Source organism: Macaca mulatta, chromosome 1 (genome assembly GCF_049350105.2).
Source record: "Macaca mulatta isolate MMU2019108-1 chromosome 1, T2T-MMU8v2.0, whole genome shotgun sequence".
Taxonomy (NCBI): domain Eukaryota; kingdom Metazoa; phylum Chordata; class Mammalia; order Primates; family Cercopithecidae; genus Macaca; species Macaca mulatta.
In genome coordinates, this window is record NC_133406.1 from 212,994,514 (window position 1) to 213,019,576 (window position 25,063).

The following is a 25,063-nucleotide window of genomic DNA, read 5'->3' on the forward strand; positions in this document are numbered from 1 at the left end:
TATGCTGTGAGGGGTCTTGGGTCGTCATTTGTTTTCTGTTTCTGGTTTGTTTTTGGAGAGAGTCTGGTTTTGTCGCCCAGGCTGGAGTGCAGTGGCGCGATCACGGATCACTGCAGGTCCTGGGGCTTCACTTCCTGATTCGGTTGTCCTATTTCAGTTCACTCCTCAGGCGCGGAGGAAATGGTGGAAAGCCCAGTTCTGGGTGATCCCGGGCGCTACCCCCGTTACCCGTTACCAGGAAGAAGGTGAGCCTGGCGGGTCACAGCACGAGCGTGCACAGGCCCAGCAGGGCCATCAGCAGCAGCGGGAGCTGGGGCGCGGGTGTGGTCCCCAGAGGCATACAGACAGGTGGTGTAGGCGTCAACGTCCACCTGGCGCATGGCACACACGTGCTGCCTCGTGGCAGACCCCAGCATAGTAGCTGACTGAGTTATAGACGTAGTAGTGCTGTAGTGCGCCCTGGTCGCCAGCGATGCGGTCCAACACTGCCTGCACAGAGTGGGCACTGGCGTCGGGAACCCAGTAGGCTTTAGTCAGCTGGTACTCGAGCTCCCAGCGCCGCATCCCCTGAGCATTCACCTGGCTCAGGTTCACGAAGTAGGTCACCATGTCCTGGCGAAAGGGTTTGGGGTAGGCCGGCTGTGAGCAGCTGTCTGCTTCCATCCCCATCCTGCACCTTGCATTTGCCCCCACATTCTTTAGAGTAGTGATCATGACCACTAGTAGTTATTGAGCACTTAGCTGTGCACCCAGTGTGCTTGGCAGACATCCTCTGAATTGAATGAGGTAACTGCGCTTATTACCCTGGTTTCACAAATGAGGAAACTGAGGCCTAAAGAGGTTAATTCACTTGGCCAGGGTCATACAGGTATTCATACAGGTATTCATACATACAGGTATTCATACAGGTAGTCATACAGGTATTCATACAGGTAGTCATACAGGTAGTCATACAGGTAGTCATACAGGTACTCATACAGGTATTCATACAGGTACTCATACAGGTATTCATACAGGTACTCATACAGGTAGTCATACAGGTACTCATACAGGTACTCATACAGGTACTCATACAGGTAGTCATACAGGTACTCATACAGGTACTCATACAGGTATTCATACAGGTACTCATACAGGTAGTCATACAGGTACTCATACAGGTACTCATACAGGTATTCATACAGGTAGTCATACAGGTACTCATACAGGTACTCATACAGGTAGTCATACAGGTACTCATACAGGTACTCATACAGGTAGTCATACAGGTACTCATACAGGTATTCATACAGTTACTCATACAGGTATTCATACAGGTACTCATACAGGTAGTCATACAGGTATTGATACAGGTAGTCATACAGGTACTCATACAGGTAGTCATACAGATATTCATACATACAGGTACTCATACAGGTATTGATACAGGTAGTCATACAGGTAGTCATACAGATATTCATACATACAGGTACTCATACAGGTATTCATACAGGTATTCATACAGGTACTCATACAGGTATTCATACAGGTAGTCATACAGGTAGTCATACAGGTATTCATACAGGTATTCATACAGGTATTCAGTGGTAGCAGGATTGGCCCCCAGGTTGTTTACCCAGGTCCCACCATGCTAGGGTACACATAGAAGATGCTCAGTAAATATTTACATAATGAATAGACAAAAGCAACATAAAAAGAGTGACATTAAGCATGAGAGAGATCATGAACTATAGACTCCTAGGACCCAGGTGCATGTTCACGGCTAGGCTCTGCGGGGTTCATCAGTCCAACAGGTTCCAGGTACATTTACGAACCTGCTTTAGGCCACTGCAGATGGGGTAAGACGAGCTGCCCGTATGCATGGCCACTCTGTTTCCATTCCATTATTTCATGGAGTCCTCCTCAAACCCTGTGAGGTTCTGTTACTCCCATTTTACAGGTGAAGCAAGTGAGGCACAGAGGTCAAAAGATCAAAAAGCTTATGAGTGGTGGAGTCAGGATTCAAGCTCAGGGCTGACTCCTTCCCTGAGGACAATGTAGGGCCCATTCGCGGGTGATGGTGGGGGTCCCTCAGCCTGCCATTCCCCTTGCTCAGACCCTCAGAGTGCCCATGTGGACAACGGGCCACTCTTAAAACCCCTCAGACCTCTTCTTAATCTACATTTATTAGAATCAAGGACCTGGGTTAGCTCATCCAGTCGTTGGTTTTAAATATCCTCTCTCCACTCCCAGATCACATTTCTATCGCCACCTCTTCAAGCTCCAACTTGCCCCTTCCCTGACCACTTTCACTTGATGCCATTCAGCCTTCCCAAAGTTAGCAGGTCCAAAACCAGACCTCTGACTCACCCCCCGAAGCCTGATCACCCTGCCACTCTTCTCAATAACCGGCAGCCACAGCCTATCCATTGCGCAGGCCAAAAGCCTTGGAAGCCTCCTGGATTTGTCCCTTTCCCTCACAGCCCACATCCACTCTAGCAAATTCTGCATCCAAAATTCATCCAGGACCTGGCACTTTTCACCACCTCACTGCCTCCACCCTGGCCAAGCCACCATCCTGTCATCCGGGGTTTGTCCTTCCCTCCAAATGGCCTCGCTCCTTCCCCACCTTCCCCTATAGCCTGTTCCCTGCACAGCAGACGTGATGATTCCATAAAATTTTAAGTCACAGGATTTCATTCTTCTGCGCCAAACCCTCCAAATCCAAAGTCCTCATTGATGCCTGCAAGATCGGACTTCCCCTCCCACTCTCCCCTTGGGCCTCTCCCTGTGGCCACCTGGCCTCCGTGCTCTTCCCCTAACCCACCAAGCACATTCCCACCCCGGCCTTCGACTTGCTCTCCCCTCCACCTCCCTGAGATACCCACATGGCTCACTCCCTCAATACACTCAGAACTCAAATGGCACCTTATGTGGACACTTCCCCTTCCCACCTATTTAACACAGTACACACCTCCCATAGCCATCACCCTGTCACCTCACTGTTTTGATTTTCGCCTTAGCCCTTCTCTCAGTACTAGAATTAATTCTACATATTTATTGTCCCTCTCTTGTGAGATGTCAGGTCCAGGAGAGGGGTGACTTTTTTTTGTACATTTATGTATCTCATGAGATTAGAACAGGGCCTGGCCCATGGCACAGACTTAATGCATTTTGATGGATAAATAAAGGAATACTATTTTTCATCTCAACAACCACAAGCTCATCCTACCAGGTGAAGGATTGCTCAAAAATTAGGGGCTGGAGCCTTGTCTGTGTATGGAAAAGGTGGACAATGGGCTTGAAGTCAGACTGTGGAAAGCCTTGAGTACTAGGCCAAGGAGACACAACTTTATCTTGAAGGCACTGGGGAGCCATTGAAGGTTTTTGAGCAGGACAGAGACAAGATGAAAGTGGTGCTATAGGAGATTAGTTTCTTCTCTGTTGTGTAGCAGATAGACCACAGCAGGGCAGGGCCAGAGGCAGGGAGACCAGGTATGAGGCTGTGCCAGTCATCCAGGGGAAAAGGAGACTTGGGGAAGCACTGCCCTGACTTGGTGGCAGGTGCCTCCAGGGTTCTGATCCTGAGCTGGAGAAGGGTGGAAGGAGATCAACCTTCCTGAGGCTCAGTGGTCAGGGGAGGGTAGATAAGCTGAGCGTTAGGGGAGGTGGTGATGCATTTAAGCCCCTGCCACCCTCCTCCTCCGGCCTCCACAGGACTCTTGACCTTCAGGCTCAGTGTGGCTCAGTAATATTTGAACACCCGGATGGCTGGATTGTTGGCCCCATTGATCACTCCGGGTAACATGGTTTTCCATGGGGTGACTCCAGGTGTGATGAACATGGCGCTTATGGGGGCACCTGTCAGGAAAGAGCAGCAGGACAGAGAGGGTCTGGGGAGAGAAGGAGGGACGGAGCTGGCAGTTGCCCTCCAGGTTGAATACCTGCGTCATCATAGAGCATCCGAAAGCTGTCAGTGTGGTGGTGCCTGAAGAACTGCCCTGCTATGACGCGACCATGCTTCCGGACCACCTTCAGGTATTTTTCGTTGAAGCCCTCCTGGGACCATGCCTTGTTTTGTGTCTTCTCAAAGAACCCTGGGGGCACGTTGCCAACAATGTACACCTACAAGGGAGGGGTTCGCAGAAGAGGCTCACAGATGCCCTCTCCAGACCCTCATTTCTACTTCTGAAAACCTGCAAATTGCCCCAAAGACAGGTAGATGGGCCCAAATGTATCTCCTCCCTGAAGGCCTCCCGGATTCCATCTCCCAGGCAGACTCAGGCATTCTCCCTGTGCCCTGCAATGAATGCACCACATACCTTCCCACCTCCATGCCTGCCACCTGGAGTACCCTTCTCCTTTTCACTTCTGTAAATCCTCCCCATACTTCAAAACCTAACTCAAAGAGCACCTCCTCCATGAAGCCTTCCTAATCCTTCCAAGACTACTCTTCTCTTGGAGAGCTTGAACACTGCAACGATACCATTCTTGCATGGTTGTGTTCATATGCTACACGGTAATGTGCATTCATTTCTTACATTCCTTGAGTCACTCAGCTGACAACACCTGGGCACTTGGCCACCATGGCAGGAGTTAGAACAGGGGACAGGGTTAACTCTATGGGTTTTGGAGTCAGACTGCAGTTTAGACACCAGCTGTGTGTCACCTCTCTGAGCTGCTGTTTTCTCATCCGGAATAATACCTAGCTGGTGGGGTTTTGAGAATGATGGACTCGTTACTGAGCCAGGGTTTCCATAGTTCTGCTACCTGAGATCATCTGTATGATGTCCTAAACAACGTGCCCAATGTTGACATAGTGTGTGCTCGTGGGCACCAGCTGTGAGATCCTCTTGGGATGGGCTAGTCAGTGCGAGGACTTGGGAAAATGGGACACTGAGCCAGTTCTTGAGGAGCTGTCAGGCCAGCAGACTAGCTGGACACACTCAAGGGCAGGGCATCCCCTAGAGGTCTGGCACACAGTCCTGGCTGCAGCTGCACATGTGGTGGGAGTAGAAACAGCACTGGACTTGGAGTCTGGAAACTGGTCTTCTAGTCTGGGCGTCATCACGTATTATATGACTTGGGACTGTCACCACTCTTTATGAGCCTCAGGGTCCGCATCTGCAGTGGGCTCCGGGTCCCAGCACACAGGGCTGCGGTGAGGATGGAGGAAGCCCTCTGCTGGTGCTAGGCTGGTGAAGGACCCTCTGGGATGTGGGCATCTTTGGGTGGGTGGGTGAGTTTGTGCCAAGCGGGAGACTTGTGCAGAAAATAACCCTAGATGAGAAAAGAAAGAAGCAGGACCTCTTACCATGTCCCCAGCTTTGGAGGCATTGGTCAGCACATCTTCCAGCCACTGGAACTGCTGGCCAGGGTCCACCATGTCTGCTGTCAGCTCACTGCTGGTAGTACAGATCGGTGTTGAGCACCACAATTTGCCCAGCCCCGCTAGGACCTGGCAGCTTCTCAGAGTAGAAGGCACCTGTCACAGCCAGGGACAATATGAAGGAGGCCCACACCTCTGGCCAGACAGGCTTCTGCCCCTTCCACTTCACTGTCCCACTTTCTTTTTCCCTTGCATCTTCCCCTCCCATCTTTCCCATGGGTGGGACCTCAATCTGGAAGGTCAGAGGTTCTGGAGCCAGAAGGCCTGGATTGAAATCCTGGCTCTGGAAGTCATTCGCTGTGCAACTTGGGAGAGTAACTTCACCTCTCTGTACTTCGGTTTCCTTAACTGTATAGTGAGAATAACAGTGATGTGTGTTTGCCCATCCAGATCCACTGTCCACCCTTCACCGCTCAGCTGTCTTTTCCAAGAGCTGATCTACGTGGATTAAATCAACAGGCCTCTGTGCCACAGGCTTCTGGTTGGCTTTGACCACTGGGGAGTCCCAACAGCAGGAGACCGAGGAAAGGGAAGAGTAGGGTCACAGTCACCTTGGGCTGGCTGTGTTTCTGGACCAGTCATTCTCAACCAGGTGCTTCTGGCCCCAGGGAACACTGGGCAATGTCTGAGACATTTCTGGTTGTCACAACTGGGGGTGTTCCTGAGGGTATCACTCTAGTGGGTGTTTGCAACATTCTGCAACACACGTGGCAGTCCTCTGCGACAGAATCATCCAGCCCATGGCGTCAGTGGTGGCAAGGTTCACACCTGCTGGAAGCGAAACCACTCCTTCCAAGGGCTGTTGTGAAGTGTCTAGGACCAGGCTGAGGGTAACGCCTGGCACACAGTAAAGGCTCAGTAAGTATGAACTTAGGAGCATCATGAGTGCCGTGGGGTTTAGAGCAAGGGCTTTGGAGTTAGCTCTGGATTCTGCTCCCAAGACTGCCTTTTCTAAGTTGTATGACCCTGGCTTCCTTATCTGTAAATTGGAGATAAAATCAGTACTTATTTCAAGGGGTTGTTGTGAAGACGAAGATCAGACCCTGGCATACAGTAAGTGCTCCTGATATGAGCAGATGGTGCTGGTACCTTTTTTGAAGAGAGCAATGGACTCGTTACTAAGCCAGGGTTTCCATAGTTCTGCTATCTGATTGTCGATCTTGTTAATTCCAGCTGGGAACTGGTTTTTGGGGTGAAAGTCATGATTTCCCAAAGCAGCATAGGCTTTAGTATCTGGGAAGCAAGGGTGAAACATCAAAATATATATGCAAAAGCACTCGGGGGAGTTAATCATTTTCTGTTGGCCACTGGCCAGCAGAGCTCAAGGGGAAGAGCGATAGCACAGATGAGGAAAAGACGCAGATAGGAAACCCACATTTGATAGAATCTGACTGAACTTTGCTGAGGCTTTGGGAGGAAGAGCAGTGGCTGCTTTCATCACAGTCCCTAAGCCCATTCCCAGCAGGAAGTTTCCTGGTTAGAAGGAAAGCAGCAGATGATGAGAAGGGGAGAACTAGGTCTAAATGATTCCGATCACTGTCAGCCACTTGGTAATTTAGTGTTCCCAATTCCTGGTGATTCCAGATCCATCTTACTGTTAGGGAAAGGGTCTGCTTCACTCTGGGAGGCCTTAGGAGTTTCACTCATCCATGCAGTCAGCAAATGTTTTATTGAGCACCTACTATGAGCCAATGCACAGAGCTGGAAACCAGGCTTCCAGCCCCAGACGTCCTGCCGTTCGATAGGGTTGACAGGTATTGAGTAGAGGTGTAAGGGATGTCACAAAAAGGGAATGGCCACTTGCTATGGGAGTGACAACAGAGGGTAGGAGTGGGTTTGGGGAGGCCTCCCTGAGGAAGGGGCCTGTGAATGAGGCCTGGAGGTATAGGGAAACCCATTAGACTCATTTCCTCCACATGAACAGCCTCATTTCTGTTTTTATTTTATGCTCAGTGTCTGGTACCTAATCGGTGTTCAATAAATACTTGACACTCAACAAAAACAACTCTTGGACTCAGAACAAGGCCGGGCCCTTATATGAGCTTGGTCTATCACAGGGAGTGACCTGGAACAAATGAGGGAGGCTGGAGTCTCCCATTCCGGTTGGGAAATATCTCTAACACACCCTTTGCCTGGTACAGCCTACAAGACCTGGAAATGCTGAGAACTCTGCCAAAGTAGGAGGTTGTGAAATGCATCACTGTAACTGCCTGGAAAAACCTCACCTCTCTAAAGTAAATGCCAGCAGCCATTAAGAATCCATTTAAGAAAAAAAAAAAAAAAATCCCTGAATCCCAAGGGCATTTGAGAAGGGAGGGACTCACTCCTGTGTTTTCACTGCTTCTGTGTGCCCAGCTCCTCGCAAACATAAGCTCCACGGGGGTGCGACCTGGTGTCTTGTTCATTGCCACGTCTTCTACTCCTGGAATGGTGTCTCTACCATAGTCGATGCTCAATAACTACTAGTTGATTGACTAAATGAGTGAATGAATTACCTTATTTAATCCTCATAACAACCCTATGGACAGGTACCATGACTTTCCCTTTTCACAGGCAGCAGACTGAGTCTTTATGAGATTACCCAGCTAAACCATAGCAGAGCTAGAACTGGGCCTTACATGACAGGGTCTTGCTTTGCCGCCCAGGCGGCAGTACAGTGGCACAATCATAGCTCATTGTAACCTCAAATTCCTGGGCTCAAGTGATCCTCCTGCCTCAGCCTCCCAAGTAGCTAAGAGTATAGACACACACCACCATACATGGCTAATTTTTTTTATTTTTTGTAGAAGCAGGGTCTTACGGCCGGGCGCGGTGGCTCAAGCCTGTAATCCCAGCACTTTGGGAGGCCGAGATGGGCGGATCACGAGGTCAGGAGATCGAGACCATCCTGGCTAACACGGTGAAACCCCGTCTCTACTAAGAAATACAAAAACTAGCCGGGCGAGGTGGCAGCGCCTGTAGTCCCAGCTACTCGGGAGGCTGAGGCCGGAGAATGGCGTGAACCCGGGAGGCGGAGCTTGCAGTGAGCTGAGATCCGGCCACTGCACTCCAGCCTGGGCTACAGAGCGAGACTCCGTCTCAAAAAAAAAAAAAAAAAAAAAAAAAAAAAAAAAAAAAAGAAGCAGGGTCTTACTATGTTGCCCAGGCCAGTCTCAAACTCCTGACCTCAAGCGATCCTCCAGCCTTAGCTTCTCAAAGTGCTGGGTTTACAGGCATATGATCACTGCACCTGGCCCAGGGCCTTGGATTTGTTTGCTTTGCATCCCTGTGTTGTCAACCACTTGACTGTGCTGACGAGCGGGGACCAGTGTTCACGGCCGACTCTGGTGGGTAAAGCTGAACACAGCAGGAAGAACACATGATGTGGAAGCCTGAATCTCGAGTTTCAGTCCCTTCCTCTTCTTAGGCCACTTCCTCGACCTCTCTGTACTTCGGTTTAATTATCTATAAAATGGGAGTGTCCTGCTTGACTTGTGTTTTTAGAATTGTCAGTTAGATAACACCTCCATTTCATCCCTTCCCATTTGTTCTCATAGTACCATCTCTAAAAGTGAGGTGTGGCCATGAGAAAGCGCTGTGTCAGATTATAATTGGTAGCTGTTTTTTCTTAGTTATACAAAGTGATGCATCTTTCAGTCGAGGGCATCTTGGATATTAGGAAATTCAATAAATGGGCAAGTGTGGTAGAAACTACAAAATCTTATAATTTACATTTGTGTGTTAAATCATAGTCAATAGGCCAGGCATGGTGGCTCATGCCTGTAATCCCTACACTTTGGGAGGTTGAGGGAGAGAATTACTTGAGCCCAGGAGTTCAAGACCAGCCTACACAACACAGCAAGACCTCTATCTTTACAAAAATTGAAAACAGGCCGGGCGCAGTGGCTTACGCCTGTAATCCCAGCACTTTGGGAGGCCAAGGCATGCGGATCACTTGAGGTCAGGACTTTGAGACCAGCCTGGCCAACATAGTGAAACACCATCTCTACTAAAAATACAAAAATTAGCGGGCCGTGGTGGCGGACGCCTGTAGTCCAGCTACTTGGGAGGCTGAGGCAAGAGAATCACCTCTGATTCTGGTTGCAGTGAGCCAAGATCACACCACTGCACTTTAGCCTGGGTGACAGAGCAAGACTCAGTCTTAAAAAATAAATAAATAAATAAATAAAAATGAAAATAAAAATAATTAGCAGGGAGTGGTGGCGTGTGCCTCTAATCCCAACTACGTAAGAGAGTGAGATGGAAGGATTGCTTGAGCCTGGGAGATGAAGGCAGCAGTGACCCTTGATCGTGCCACTGTACTTCAGGCTGGGTGACAGCAAGACCTTCTCTCAAAAAACAAAACAGTCAGGGAAGCATTTTCTTACCCAATATTTGACTTGTGTTCCAAAAGTCCCATGTGAAGCAAAGGAGAAGTACTCCCAGTTGGATCTGAGTTTGAGTCCCTCCCTAGGAAATGACTAGCTTGGAGCCATAGGTTCCTTTACTATACATTGGGAATAATGGTGCCTGCTGCTGGGGTCGGGGGAATGTCCTGGTTTGACCCTAACTAGTGACCTCTGCTGGAAGACAAAGGAAGCCAAGCAGCCTGACTTGGGTTGGGCTGGGTTAGATAAACTGGAAGCATCCAGGCATCTCTTTGCCTAGATTGACTTGTGTTGAGGGAAGGAAGCAGCAGGAACAGACAGTAAGGGCAGTGCCCACACCAGGATTTGGACCCCTTAAGTAAATGTGACCTTCACTAGTTTGCTTAACCCTAAGGCTCACCCCCCTCATCAGTAAAACTGAGGTCACAGCACCTCCCCCGAGGCTTATGGTGACAGTGAAGGAGCTAAGGCTTGAAAATTCTCGAGCCAGCCTGACCCTTCACACTTGACACAGAATGACTGCTGCTAGTGCTGTTATTTATTTTGATTATTACTCCATTTCTGTGTCCTGGGAGCGCATGATGAAGATCTGTAGAGGGGGCAGATATACTGGAACCCAAAAAAGGTGGGCTGGGGGCTGGGGGCTGCTTTCTCAGGTCCCAGTTGGCAGCCTGGCAGCCTGATTTAGCCTCCAGGATGTTGTTTTCGGTGCAGACTGCTTTAAAACATTTGCAAGGGCCATTAGATGGGGCACGCAGACCCTATTCACCCTACACTGTCCTGTAGGGCTGCTGCCTCACTCACCCCCAGTCCCTGCCTGCTCTGCCAGGCTCTGAAGTCCTTGGAAGCAACAGGAAACAGCATCTTGGCTGGAAATTAGCATTTCCCAGAGACCCTGGCAGCCAGGACAGTTTGAGGGTGATTTTCGCCAACTCCAGAGCAGGACACATGGGCTGTGTGTGAGACTCACACAAGGATGACACCTGTGTGCAACTCTAGACACCTGGAGAAGGGTTCATGGGTCTGGTGATAGGCAGGAGCAGAAGATAGTGAAATGCAGGGCATTTCCTTTGATAGGATTCTGTGTGTATCCACAGGCCCATGGGCTTGCATGTTGCCTTCTGGCTTGTTAGGAAGGTGAGAAATGGTCACCATGAAGACCTGGCCAACAGCCATCACTGTCCATGGATGAAGGTCAGCCAGGACACTCACTGCTGCTATTGTCCCACTGTGCCAGACAGTGCCTGGAGTTCAGAGAACACTGTGGAGGGACCGATGGCACAGTCTTACCTAGAAAGACCTCTCTGATGAGCTGGGTCAGGCATTCCACAATTTCCAGTACAGCTGCCTCTCCCAGTTTCTCATCGGGCACGTGAGGCATGTCATCACTACGAAACACCACCAAGCCAATTTGGGGCAGGCAACTCAGGAAGGGGCAGAAGAAAAGGAAGGGACAGCTCTGCAGTGAGAGGAAAACCTGTGGACCTGGGCCTCAGATGTCCCCTTGAGGGGGAATGGCCAGGCTAGAGTGGAGTCACATGGGACAGAGCTGAGAGCTAGGCTTCACCATTTTCCTGCTGTGGGTCCCTTGACTGTTTGTTTAACCTCTCTGGCCTCTATTAACTCATCTGTAATGTTGGGATAATACAGTTCTTGCAGAGTGCTTGTTAGGTATCCATCAAGGAGGAAAATTATATACATAATATAGTACAGTAAGAGTAGCTGCTAGGTTGTAATTAATATTATTATTTAGAGACGAAAGCTCTGGAGTTCCAGTCCCATCTGCAAACCCCAAGAGAGCTCAGGGTTGAGAAGCCATCTCCGAATTATGTTCCTTTCCCAAAGAGTTCAAAGGAGTTTGAAGCTGGCTTCAGAGTCTAGGGTTCAGATCTTTTCCAGGGCAGGTACTGATTCTGCCCCGCGACCATTGTGCCCCCCATGCCATGAATCTAAATTCTTGGGTCCACCTTAGAAATGCTCGGCAAGGGGAGGAAAACGGTGGCAGTGGGGTGTAGGGATGGGGAGATGTCCAGACAATCAAAATCCTGAGGCCTCTGCTGCCCAGGTACTCCCCCAGTGAAACTAATTAGCATAATAGTATTGATACTGCCGCTAGAAGCTCACACTGGCTGACTTTCTGCCAGGTACTTTCTGTGTGTTGTTGCCATAGCCACTAATTTTTTCCCCACAATAACACTGCAATGTAAATTCTATTGTTAGATTTTATTGTTTGACAGATAAAGAAACCAAGACACAGAAAAATTAAGAACTGTGCCTATCCTAAATCAAGCACCAGAGACAGGGGAGAAAAAATTTGTGGCTAAGTGTACACTACTAGAAAGTGGTGGGGCCAAGACTTGAACCCAGTCAGCCTGGCCCCAGAGTCTATGCTCACAGCCATTGCCTCCTATCAGTGTCTCTGATACCCACATAAAGGCAGCAAGAGGGGCTGTTTTGCCCTGAAAACTCCCTGGGGACAGGCCAGAAACCCAAAGTCAAAGGGACAAAATTTCACATTTTTTATTTCTAGATTGGATAATCTAATTCTGTCTGATAAAAAACACACCAGGTGCATTTTTAATTTTTTTAGGTGCTTTTTTTGTTGAGACGGAGTCTCACTCTGTCGCCCAGGGTGGAGTGCAGTGGCAGGATCTTGGCTCACTGCAACCTCCGTCTCCCAGGTTCAAGCGATTCTCCTGCCTCAGCCTCCTGAGTAGCAAAACACACCTAATTTCTTTTTTTTTTTTTTTTTTTTTTTGAGACGGAGTCTGGCTCTGTCGCCCGGGCTAGAGTGCAGTGGCCGGATCTCAGCTCACTGCAAGCTCCGCCCCCCGGGTTTACGCCATTCTCCTGCCTCAGCCTCCCGAGTAGCTAGGACTACAGGCGCCCGCCGCCTCGCCCGGCTAGTTTTTTGTATTTTTTAGTAGAGACGGGGTTTCACCGTGTTCGCCAGGATGGTCTCGATTTCCTGACCTAGTGATCCGCCCGTCTCGGCCTCCCAAAGTGCTGGGATTACAGGCTTGAGCCACCGCGCCCGGCCAAAACACACCTAATTTCTAATGGCCATCCTCAAAGGGACTGCAGCTCTCTTAGAAGTCAAATTTCGGCCGGGCGTGGTGGTTCACACCTGTAATCCCAGCACTTTGGGAGGCCAAGATGGGTGGATCACAAGGTCAGGAGATTGAGACCATCCTGGCTAACACAGTGAAACCCTGTCTCTACTAAAAATACAAAAAAATTAGCTGGGCATGGTGGCGGGTGCCAGTAGTCCCAGCTACTCAGGAGGCTGAGGCAGGAGAATGGCGTGAACCCAGGAGGCAGAGCTTGCAGTGAGCCGAGATTGCACCACTGCACTCCAGCCTGGGCGACAGAGCGAGACTCCATCTCAAAAAAAAAAAAAAAAGGAAGTCAAATTTCATTGTAATTGAAGAATTGTAAAGGGTCCTAAAGATCTTCTTATCTGATGCTGTAGACCTCTTCAAGGTCTCAGAGATTTCCCAGGAAAAAAATGTGCATCTGTGGCCAAGCACGGTGGCTCACACCTGCAATCCCAGCACTTTGGGAGGCCGAGGCGGGTAGATCACCTGAGGTCCGGAGTTTGAGACCAGCCTGGCCAACATGGTGAAACCCCATCTCTACTAAAAATACAAAATTAGCCAGGCGTAGTGGCGCATGCCTGTAATCCCAGCTACTCGGGAGGCTGAGGCAGGAGAATCGCTTGGACTCAGGAGGCAGAGATTGCGGTGAGCCAAGATCGCGCCATTGCACTCCAGCCTGGGCAAAAAGAGCGAAACTCCATCTCAAAAAAAAAAAAAAAAAAAAATGTACATCTGTTAAAGGGTCATGAATTTCCTGAGGGATCCCATCTCTCATCTGTCAGAATGCTACATATGCTCTCCCTTCTCAGAGAAATCAGAAGCTCCCCCAGCGAGGCCCCTCGAGGGAGCAGGCCCAAGGTCATGGACCAAAGCTCACTCTCTTCTTAGATTGATTCCTGAGCCCAAGGAAGCCAGAGCCGTCCAGGCTCCTTCTGAGACGATGTCATGTGTCTTATGTGTCCAGCCTGGCAGGTTCATCTGAAGGTCTTTCCTGGTCACACCCACAAACCACATCACAGCTAGGGGCGTCATGGGTTTCACCCTGCCTTATAGAAGCGTCTACTGAGGCTGGGAGAGGGAGCGCAAAGTCAGAATTCCTTCCAGCCTTCCTCGAGAGCTCCCCTGCTCCACCAGTTCCTGCAGGATGTCCTTCCCCTAACCCTGCCAGATGGGATCATGTGCTCTGTGAAGCTCCCACATCCCCCCAGGTGACCCTCTCTCCTTGCTGGGATGTAAGGTCAATGAGTTTGTCTGCATTGCCCACAAGACCGTGAACTCCTTGGAGCCAAGTGTGGGTGTCCATCATCTCAGATCCCTAGCGTCTACCCCACAACTGAGCATGACTTGTTGCCCTGCCAAGTGAGGGAGCAAGTGAGGGAACTGGGGTATCTTTTTTTCTTTCTTTTCTTTCTTTCTTCTTCTTTTTTTTTTTTTTTTTTTTTTTTTTTGAGACAGAGTCTTGCTGGAATGTAGTGGTGTGATCTCGGCTCACTGCAACCTCCGTCTCAAGAATTCAAGCGATTCTCCTGCCTCAGCCTCCCGAGTAGCTGGGACCACAGGCATGCACTGCCACGCCAGGCTAATTTTTGTATTTTTAGTAGAGTCGGGGTTTCACCATGTTGGCCAGGATGGTCTCAAACTCCTGACCTCAGGTGATCCACCCACCTCAGCCTCCCAAAGTGCTGGAATTACAGGCATGAGCCACCGCACCCGGCCAGAATCGGGGGATCTTGAGTGATAAGGAGGCAAGTTCCCAGGAAAGTTGAAGGAATTAGAGCAGCAACCTTGGACAGGAAGCAGAAACTGGATCTCTGCGATGAGTGGGATCGGCCCTCAAGCTGTCACTGTGTAGAGCAGAGTTCTGACTGGTGAGAACATTCCAGGGCCAATGGGCAGCCCAGGGGTGGCCAGCAGCCGGCCAGGACACTAGGACCACAGGCTGGGCCACCTTCAGCCCTCATAACTTCTTCCCTCCCTGCACTTGGACCTCTCAGACTTAGAGTCCCTAAGCCCCAGGGGGGAGGGCTCCAGTGTCCACCCGTAGCTTAAAACCCGGGCACTCTCCAGGTGCCCAGGCATGCCAGGACCACAACCAAAGCCTGAGTGAGAGCTGCGTTCTGCCACAGCCAGGAGACATGGAGGTTGAGGACACAGACTTTGGAATCTTTGGACTCAGGGATCCCCAGGCAAGTTACAAAACTCCTTTGAGCTTTAGGTTCCTCAGCCTCACGTGAGACTGATGTGAGGATTAAAGGAGATAATGTGGGCAAAGGGCCATCTGGTATGTAGCACATAGCAGATGCCCGGCAAAGGGTAGCTGCCGCCTCGACTGTACTCACCCAGTCCAGAGAATGAAGTCTGGCTCCGGCTCAATCTCCTTCATGGCATAGATGGAGGAGTTGATGAGGGCCCAGGGAGAATCACAGAGGTAGTCACCCCAGGGGCCTGCGTTGGGCACTGACTGGAATCCAGCTGATGGGCACACCTGGAAGGGGTATTTGGATACCTTGTAGTGAGGGTCAAGGTGCAGGTCAGTGACGTGCCAGAACTTCCCTGCAGGAGAAAAGATATCCTCCTTCAAAGCTAGTCTCTCTCCCAGCCTGGAAGCAAGGAAGTCCAGGCCAGCCCTGGGCTGGGGCAGGGGCATTCCACAGGCAAACGGAAGTCTTCTCTGAGCACCCCGGGTTCAGAGAAAGGCCCACAGGCTGGCTCTGCCCAGGGACACATTGAACAGAGCAGAGAACAGGCTCAGCTCCATCCCTGACCCCTGACCTTTGGCAAGGCCCCGTCCTTCTCCCCACGTTTGATGGGCAGCCACAGCATTAGAGCTCAGGCATTCTAGTGAGGGGGCTTGTTTTAAAGCAAAGGCAGGAGAGGGTATGGGTTAAGTGCTCAGGCTCTGAGCCACTTAGGAGCTGTGTAATCTGGGCTATGTCACTTTTCTAAGCCCATTAACTAGAGCTCGATCCTCTCGAGCTGCAGGGAAATATAACTACATATGAAAATCTGACCTGTCCTGGAATTTCTTCCAAAATTTAAAAAAGAAAGAAAGAAAGAAAGAAAGAAAGAAAGAAAGAAAGAAAGAAAGAAAGAAAGAAAGAAAGAAAGAAAGAAAGAAAGAAAGAAAGAAAGGAAAGAAAGGAAGAAAGGAAGAAAGGAAGGAAGGAAGGAAGAAAGAAAGAAAGAAAGAAAGAAAGAAAGAAAGAAAGAAAGAAAGAAAGAAAGAAAGAAAGAAAGAAAGAAAGAAGGGAGGGAGGGAGGGAGGGAAGAAAGGAAGGAAGGAAGGAAGGAAGGAAGGAAGGAAGGAAGGAAGGAAGGAAGGAAGGAAGGAAGGAAGGAAGGAAGAAAGAAAGAAAGAAAGAGAGAGAACGAAAAAAGTCTGACCTGGATGGAGAAGGTTTACACACCAAATGAGCTGGAAAACCTTGCTAAGCAATACCAGCAAAGCCTGGGTGCAGTGGTTCATGCCTGTAATCCCAGTACTTTGGGAGGCCAAGGTAAGAGGATTCCTTGCGGCCAGGAGTTCAAGACCAGCCTGGGCTACATAGGGAGACCTCATCTCTACAAAAAATTTAGAAAGTTAGTTTGGTATGGGGTCATGTACCTGTGGTCCCAGCTACTCAGGAGGCTAAGGTGAGAGGATCGCTTGAGCCCAGGAGGTGGAGGCTGTAGTGAGCCATGATCATGCCACTGCACTCCAGCCTGGATGACAGAGCAAGACCCTGTCTCCAAAACAAAACAAAAAAACAGCAAAAACTGGGGACTACATGTGGAAGTGAGTGTAAGAGTACTAGACCAGGGAAAAAGGAACGCCACTTCAGATTGGGCTGACCTCCTCCGGTAGGTATACTTGCTGGTGATTCTGGATCCGGGGTGTGGCTCAAGCAGCTGGGAGTGGTCCTGCTTGCTGAAGTGATTGACCAAAAGCTAGACTCAGCTTCCAACCAAAGGAGGCTGAAGTGGCAAAAAACTTCACGGTGTAATAAAGAGAAAGGAATCCAGAGAAACAGGTGAGATGGAGTAGACTTCTCATGCGAACCCCATATGGGGCCTGGCACAAGTAGTTTCTTTTTTTTTTCTTTCTTTCTTTTTTTTTTTTTTCTGAGACAGAGTTTCCCTCTATTGCCCAAGCTGGAGTGCAATGGTGTGATCTCAACTCACTGCAATCTCTGCCTCCTGGGTTCAAGCGATTCTCCTGCCTCTGCCTCCCAAATAGCTGGGATTATAGACACGTGCCCCCAGGCCCAGCTAATTTTTTTTTTTTTTTTTTTTTTTTTGTATTTGTATTTTTACTAGAAACAGGGTTTCTCCATGTTAGCCAGGCTATCTCGAACTCCCAACCTCAGGTGATCCACCCGCCTCAGCTTTCCAAAGTGCTGGCATTACAGGCATGAACCACCGCACCTGGCCGGCACAAGTTGTTTCAATGACTTTACTGAAAGAGAGTTGAGAAGATCTGGCCTCTGTTCATCCTGTTTCTCACTAAAACAAGAGTGAGGCCCAGGATTTCCTCACCCTCTGCTGTTGCAATCACTTCCTCCTCCATTTCTTGTGTCACTTAGAGCCACAAGTCAACATCACTGGCCCCAGGAAGCTGTGTCTGGGCCTTGGAGACTGGACTTCTTTTGATCTCAGGGTGGGATAGCCAGGGCCCCACTCAGGCCACAGGACATTTAGTGGACAACGGCCTGCAGATAAAGGCTGGCCGCTGACCCTCACTCCTTGACTTTCCCTCCCAGATGCTCTTGAGCTTTTCCCCACCTCTCCTAATCTAAACTGAGTCTCAGGAAAGGATCTGAAACATGTTCATACTAAAGTGTAAATGACTGATGAAGCAAATCATTATCCCTCCCACATGCATTGTTACAGTGTTCTCCGCACAGCCCTGGGAACATTATCCCTACTTTACAGATAAGGAAACTAAGGTCTGGAGGTTAACATGCCTAAGATCACATGGTAAATGATGGGCGTCTCCGGGCTCCAATCCCTCCCAGAAAGATGTGATGGCGAAAGGGGTTAAAACCAGTGCCTATTTTAGATGGGTCTTTTTGCTGACAGCATATTCCCACATTTTTATTTTTTATCCAAACTGAGTCTTTGTTTACAATGGGGAAAATTTAACCTTTCCACACATATTGTGATCACTAATATATTCCTGCCAGGCACGGTGGCATGGTGGCTCACACCTGTAATCTCAGCACTTTGGGAGGCTAAGGCAGGAAGGTTGCTTGAGGCCAGGAGTTCAAGACTAGCAGGGGCAATAAAGCAAGACTTCATCTGTACGGAAAATAAAATTCAGCTGGGCAGAGTGGCTCATGCCTGTAATCCCAGCAATTTGGGTGGCCAAGGTGGGTGGATGACTTGAGGTCAGGAGTTCGAGACCAGCCTGGCTAATATGGTGAAACCCCATCTCTACTAAAAATACAAAAAGTAAGGCCAGGTATGGTGGCTCATGCCTGTAATCCCAGCACTTTGGGAGGCCAAGGCACGTGGATCACAAAGTCAAGAGATGAAGACCATCCTGGCCAACATGGTGAAATCCTGTCTCTACTACGAACACAAAAATTAGCTAGGTGTGGTGCCACACGCCTGTAGCCCTAGCTACTCAGGAGGCTGAGGCAGGAGAATCACTTGAACCCAGGAGGCGGAGGTTGCAGTGAGCCGAGATTGAGCCACTGCACTCCAGCCTGGCGACAGAGCAAGACTCCGTCTCGAAAACAACAACAACAACAAAACCAAAAAGTAGCTGGGCACTATGGTGCACTCCTGTAATCCCAGCAACAGCTACTTGGGAGGCTGAGGCAGGAGAATCACTTGAACCCAGGAGGCGGAGGTTGCAATGAGCCGAGATTGCATCACTGCACTCCTGCCTGGGCGACATGGCAAGACTCTGTCTCAGAAAAAAAAAAAAGGAAAAAACAGGAACAGAAATAATTCCTGTAGTGACAAAAACCCAAGCCAGAGTAAAGGAATGAACTGCCTCATACCAGTTAGTTGGTGGGCAGAGTTGGGCAGAGTTGGTGGGCATCCCAAGTCCCTAAGCTGAGACTGTGATTGGCTCTCACCGGCTTCCAAGCCCAGAGCCAGGCTGGCCAGGATGGATGTGGTGGGAGACCCTTTGCCTTTCTCTCAGGCATATGGTCTTCACGCTTCCTCTGCAGACAGAGAAAGAGGCTATTCCCCTACCTCAAGCTGGCTTTCTCAGTTAACTACAAACACTGAGCAGTTTGGCCCCTTTGACGTCAGCCCCCAAAGTATTCAGGAACATTTCTACACTCCAGAAACTCCTCATCTCACGTGTCAGATGTCGTCTTCTAGCCAGTGTGTAGAACTGAAACTACTTTCCAGCTTCTCTGGCACATCCTACTGAAAGGTGTGTGTACGTGCATGTGTGTTTATGTGTGTGTGCATGTGTGTCTGTGTGTGTATGTGTGCTGACTCCAGGAGAGGCCAGGCTAGTGGACAGAATGGTGGAGAGAGCTAGAGGTCCAGGCGGGCAGCTCCACCTCCTTGGGGTCCAGCCTCCTCATTGTGGGGGTGCAGATCCCAGCGACCTTGTCAGCTCAGCCCAACCCACCACCCTCAGCCAAGCTGCTTCTCCTCACAGGGCCTCTTCCCTGACTACGCCATGGCATCACCCAATCTTCCCATATCATCATGCGGCTGTCTCCTCCTCATTCAGGCCTCTGCCCCAAGGTCACTCCTCAGAAGGCTCCCCTGACCACCTCAAGTGCCACCTCCCCTGCCTGTCTGGTCACTAGCTATTGCTTCCCCCAGCTTCCTTTTCCTCAGAGCACTCTCACATGTGAACTTACCTTGTTGGCTTGCTTATTGTCCATCTTCCCTGTTTACAATGTCAGTTCCATGACAGCACCAAGCCCATCTTGTTTATCTCTGTGTTCTCAGTGCTTAGAAGGGTGTCTGGGATGTGGAAGACGTGCAAATGCACATTCAATGAATGAACAAGGCTGTGGGGAGGCCAGTTAGAACTGTAGGCACTCAAACTGTGTTGGCTAGGTGCCCGGGCTTTCATACACTGATCTCATTTCATCCTGGCAGCCAGTCTGTGAGATGGGGATTCTTATGCCCACTGCATAGATGAGCAAACTAAGGCTCAAACCCAGACCTCTCTGACCCCAAAGCTGAGACACAATGTTGTCATGCCTGTTGACTTGGAACTCCCCCTCCAGAAGGTGGCTGTAATAATACATGTTTTCCATAAGAATATGGGATCCACCAGCTTCCAGGCCCTACATCAAAATAATTAAGCTCTAATTAGCATGTCGGGACCATGGATGGGGAGGGGAGATCTGGTTTCTAATCCAGGCTCTTCCATGTGTTTGCCTAGGGGCTCTGGGCAAGCCACCAGGCCTCACTGAGCCACAGGATGTTGACATCTGGCCTGCCTCTCAGTGAGCATCGGATAAGATAGTGAAGGAGAAAGGGCTTATACAGGACAATCCCAACACACCACACCATTACCTGCAATTACCCCTGGGGCCAGGAGTGAGACTAGGGAGGTGTGGGGGCCTGGGCGCTTTCATGCTTTACCGTTTAGACCAGAACTTCTCAAATGTTACTGTCCAGATGCTTCACTGGGGATCTCGTTAAAGCTAAGAGGCTTTCTACATTCGCACTGCTTGGACCTTTCACAGCAAGACAGTATTCATCTGTAACTGCAGTTTTCTAGAAAGGTATACCAATCTCCACTATCATTATTATTCATTTATTACTGAGAAGATAAATCAATTTGATATTGAGTACAGTGAGTAGCTGAGGCCACAGACCTGGGAGGGAATCCTGCTGCACCACCCCACAGCTGTGTGAACAGCGGAACCTTCCCCTGGGCCTGTTTCCTCTTCCGTAAAATCAAGATAACAGCGCCCCCTACCCCTTGGGGCCCTTGTGAGAATTAAAATGAGAAATGTGAGATGATGAACAGAACACCGTAAATGGGAAGCAGTGGTTACTCCACATTTGGTTCCTGGGGGGGTTCTACAAGGCCCCCTCTCACCATGAGAGAAGGACAAGGTGGGGAGTGGCCACGTCCTACCCAGCCAGCCCTGGCGTGTCCTTGGCTGCTGTCCACAGGTAAAGTGCAGGGGCAGGCAGGACATCTGAAGGGAAACAAGATGAAGATAGAGCCTGTCTGCCCCAGATGACCATCTCTGAGAGGAGGACTGGTGGGCACAGTACATCCCTGGGCAAGCAAAAAGGTGTCCTGGCCCACCTCCTCCTTCACCAAAGGGGGTCACCAGGGCTTTATGCCCACTAGGGACAACAGACATAGGGCCCAAGGCCTCATAGCTCTGCAAGGTCCACAGAAATATCTGAGACTTGGGGAAAAAAAAAATGTATTGACTCTAAAAGTGCAGGAAAAACAAAAACTATGAAAATCAAGTAATTCATCACAATCAACAATTCATTTCAAAAGCAATATTAAAAATTTCATAGGCCACGTGCATTGGCTCACACCGGTAATCCCAGTGCTTTGGGAGGCCAGGAGTTCAAAACCGTGCCTCTACAAAAAAAAAAAAAAAAAAACCCGGCTGGAGTGCAGTAGCGTGATCCTGGCTCACTGCAGCCTCGACCTCCTGGGCTCAACTCATTCTCCCACCTTCATTAAGACCGGGACTTTGTTTTTTTCTCTGATATATCCCTGGCTCCTAGAATAATGTGTGGTACAGAAAAGGACCTCATTTGTTGAATGAGTCCACGAATCTTTCCTGCCACCTCCTACCTCTACTAATTAGCTAGCTCTCACGTACCCAGACCTCTTCGCAACATCGGTGTCCCTCCCTGGCCAGCTGTCACCTCCATTTAAAATCTTCAGGCTCAAACAGCACTCGCCAAGGCCCACTAGCTCTCCCCACCCTGCCTCCCTACCCTAGCTCCTGCCTTGCTGTCTTTAGAAGCACCTTCAAGTTTGCTGCGAGCAGCTTCCAGCAGCCCCAGAGTTCATAGTACAAAACAAAAGCATAGCAGACATTCCCAGTACTATACCTGGTTCAGCCCTGGCACCTCCCCAGTGGGCCAGGAAAATCGGCCAGGCGAGCAGCCTCATCCTCGGGGCTCACTTCACCAGAGTGGTGGGATTCTCCAGGAGCTGTTGTTCTCACCGCAGGCTTCCCAAGTAGTTTTCTGTGGCCACGTGCCTGAGCAGAACTCCCTGTCCTGTTACAGGTGTTCCAAGTCCTCCAAGGCATCTGGATCCTCTGGCTCTTCCTCCTTTGCCCAGCAGGGTGCGATCTGTGCCAGTCCGAGGAGGCGGGCATCTGGACGTTAAGTGGAAGCCACACCTCTCCTGCCTGTGCAGCCCCTGCCCCCAGGAGGGAGGGGCAAACCACAGAACTGCAGGTCAGCATGTCAGGTGAATTGGCAAGCCCCGGAAAGGGGGATCTAATTTAGACTGAGGAATGTGAGAGGGCTTCTAGGAGGAGGTGACACATGTTTAATCCTTTCTTAACATTGTATTATGGAAACGGTCAAACAGAAACAGGAGAGAGAATGATGGAATGAACTCGCAAGTACCTTCCTCCAGTTGCAGCAATTATGAACTTACGGCCACACTTATTTCATGTATACTCCCATTTGATTATTTTATGTATTTAAACAACTTTTTATTTTTTTGAGACAGTCTCGCTGTCACCCAGGCTGGAGTGCAGTGGCGCGATCTCAGCTCACTGCAAGCTCCACCTCCTGGGTTCACGCCATTCTCCTGCCTCAGCCTCCCGAGTAGCTGGGACTACAGGCTCCCACCACCATGCCCAGCTAATTTTTTGTATTTTTAGTAGAGACAGGGTTTCACTGTGGTCTCGATCTCCCGACCTCATGATGTGCCTGTTCCAGCCTCACAAAGTGCTGGGATTACAGGCATGAACCAGCGCACCCAGCCCTATTTAAACAACTTTTAAAATTTTTTATTATTTTAACTTTTATTTATTTATGTATTTTTTTACAGAAGGGGTCTCAGGCCGGCTGCAGTGGCTCATGTCTATAATCCCAGCACTTTGGGAGGCTAAGGCAGGAGGATCGCTTGAACCCAGGAGTTTGAGGCCATCCTGAGCAACATAGTGAAACACCATCTCTACAAAAAATACAAAAATTAGTCAGGTGTGGTAATACATGTCTATAGTCCAGCTACTTGGGAGGCTGAGGCAGGAGGATCCCTTGAGCCTGGGAGGTGGAAGTTGCAGTGAGCCAAGATTGCACCATTACATTCCAGCCTGGGTGACAAAGCAAGACTCTGTCTCAAAAAAAAAAAAAAAAGGGGGGGGGTGTCTCACTCTGCCACCCAGGCTAGCGTGCAGTGGCAAGATAATAGCTCACTGCAGTCTTGACCTCCTGGACTCAAGCTATCTTCCCGCCTCAACCTCTGAAATAGGTGGAACTATAGGCACTCACCACCTCACCTAGCTTTTTTTTTTTTTTTTTTTTTGTATAAACAGCATCTTACTGCATTACTCATTCTGGTCCCAAACTCCTGGCCTCAAGTGATCCTCCCACCTCAACCTCCCAAAGCACTAAGCTTACAGGTGTGAGCTACCATACCTGGCCCCCACTGTATTATGTTAAATTCCAGTGATCATATCATTTTGAACATAAGCAGTATGTATCTCTAAAAGATAAGGACTCTCTTTTTCTTTCTTTTTTTTTTTTTTTTGAGACGGAGTTTCGCTCTTGTTGCCCAGGCTGCAGTGCAATGGCACGATCTTGGCTCACTGCAACCTCTGCCTCCTGGGTTCAAGCGATTATTCTGCCTCTGCCTCCCGAGTAGCTGGTATTACAGGCATGCGCCACCTCGCCTGGCTAATTTTGTATTTTTAGTAGAGATGGGGTTTCTCCATATTGGTCAGGCTGGTCTCGAACTCCTGACTTCAGGTGATCCGCCTGCCTTGGCCTCCCAAAGTGCTGGGATTACAGGTGTAAGCCACTGCGCCCGGTTAGGACTCTCTTTTTCTAACATATTATCAGATATTTAAAAAAAAAAAAAAAAACAGTAATTCCACCAGGCACGGTGAGGCAGGAGAATTTCTTGAGCCCAGGAGGTGGAGGTTGCAGTGAGCAGAGACCGCGCCGTTACACTCCAGCCTGGGTGACAAGAGCAAACTCCGTCTAAAAAAAAAAAAAAAAAGAAAGAAAGAAAAAAGAAAGTGGTGAACAATGCAAAGCCTCTGCCCTCATAGGGCTTACATTCAGTGGAAAACATGGGCATTACACAAATCAATCAACAAGGCGCCTGGCCTAGCCAAGTCCCTGGGGTCAGAGATGCAGCAGAATTTCCAGCCCCTAGGAACTGTGCAACCTTAGCCAATGAGTATATTATGCCCACAAACAACTACAGACTAAACCCCATTTCTGTTTAGGGCCTAGGTCACCCCAAGGAAGTGAGGGGCATCAAAATAATCACCAAGACTGAATCTTCTGCCAGTCCAGGGGGAAGAAAGCTCAGAGACCCACTGCTATGGATTTAATGAAAATAAAGCCATGTGATTTTTCTTGCCCCTGAGCCTGTGGCCCGATTTATAATCCAAGGCATGTCGAGGTATGTGTGGAAGGTAACCTATGGGACTGGTGGGGAAGGAGGGCAGGCAAGGAGTCTAGGGCAGCCAGCGCTCCCAGGGCTGGGCAAGGAGTTGGCAATGGTTACACTTGAAATTGGAACAAGGGAGAGAGTCCTGGGAGGGCACTGGAGCTCCTCATAAACCCATCTGACGGATGCTAGAGTCTTACTCAGCTTTTGACTGCATGCAGGGCTGCTGCTTCTTTTTTTTTTTTTTTTTTTTTTTTTTTTGAGACAGGGTCTTGCTCTGTCACCCAGGCTAGAGTACAGTGGCCCTATCATGGCTCATTACAGTCCTGAACTCCCAAGCTTAAGCAATCATCCCACCTCAGCCTCTCAGGTATCTGGGACTACAAGCGCACACCACCACGCCCGGCTAATTTTTGTATATTTAGCAAAAAGGGGGTTTGGCTGGGTTGCCCAGGTGAGTCTCAAACTTTTGGGCTCAAGGGATCCGCCCAGCTCACCCTCCCAAAGTGCTGGGATTACAGGCATCAGTAACCGCATCAGGCCTGCAAGGGCTTCTTTTAAATACCTCAGTTTTTTGGTCAGTGTCCCCTGAAGATACCATCATCACCACCACCAGTAACCAATAAGATATCTTTGTGAATGTAGAAAAGGGGACTCTTCTAGGCCTTTGTGTGAATTAGATAAAGATGCCTCCAGC

General features: G+C 49.5%; 1 protein-coding gene across 1 annotated transcript; it reads right to left on the reverse strand.

Annotated features, from left to right (window-relative positions):
• Nucleotides 1-147: 147 nt before the first annotated feature.
• SMPDL3B (sphingomyelin phosphodiesterase acid like 3B) lies at nucleotides 148-22,039 on the reverse strand. Its single transcript, XM_077966799.1, is given in 11 exon segments — nucleotides 148-331; nucleotides 333-396; nucleotides 398-612; nucleotides 3,707-3,840; nucleotides 3,924-4,104; nucleotides 5,294-5,387; nucleotides 5,389-5,464; nucleotides 6,458-6,601; nucleotides 11,026-11,123; nucleotides 15,173-15,386; nucleotides 21,837-22,039. Coding segments are annotated over 11 exon segments (1,353 nt in total). The 5' UTR covers nucleotides 21,898-22,039; the 3' UTR covers nucleotides 148-259.
• Between the last annotated feature and the right edge of the window lie 3,024 nt (nucleotides 22,040-25,063).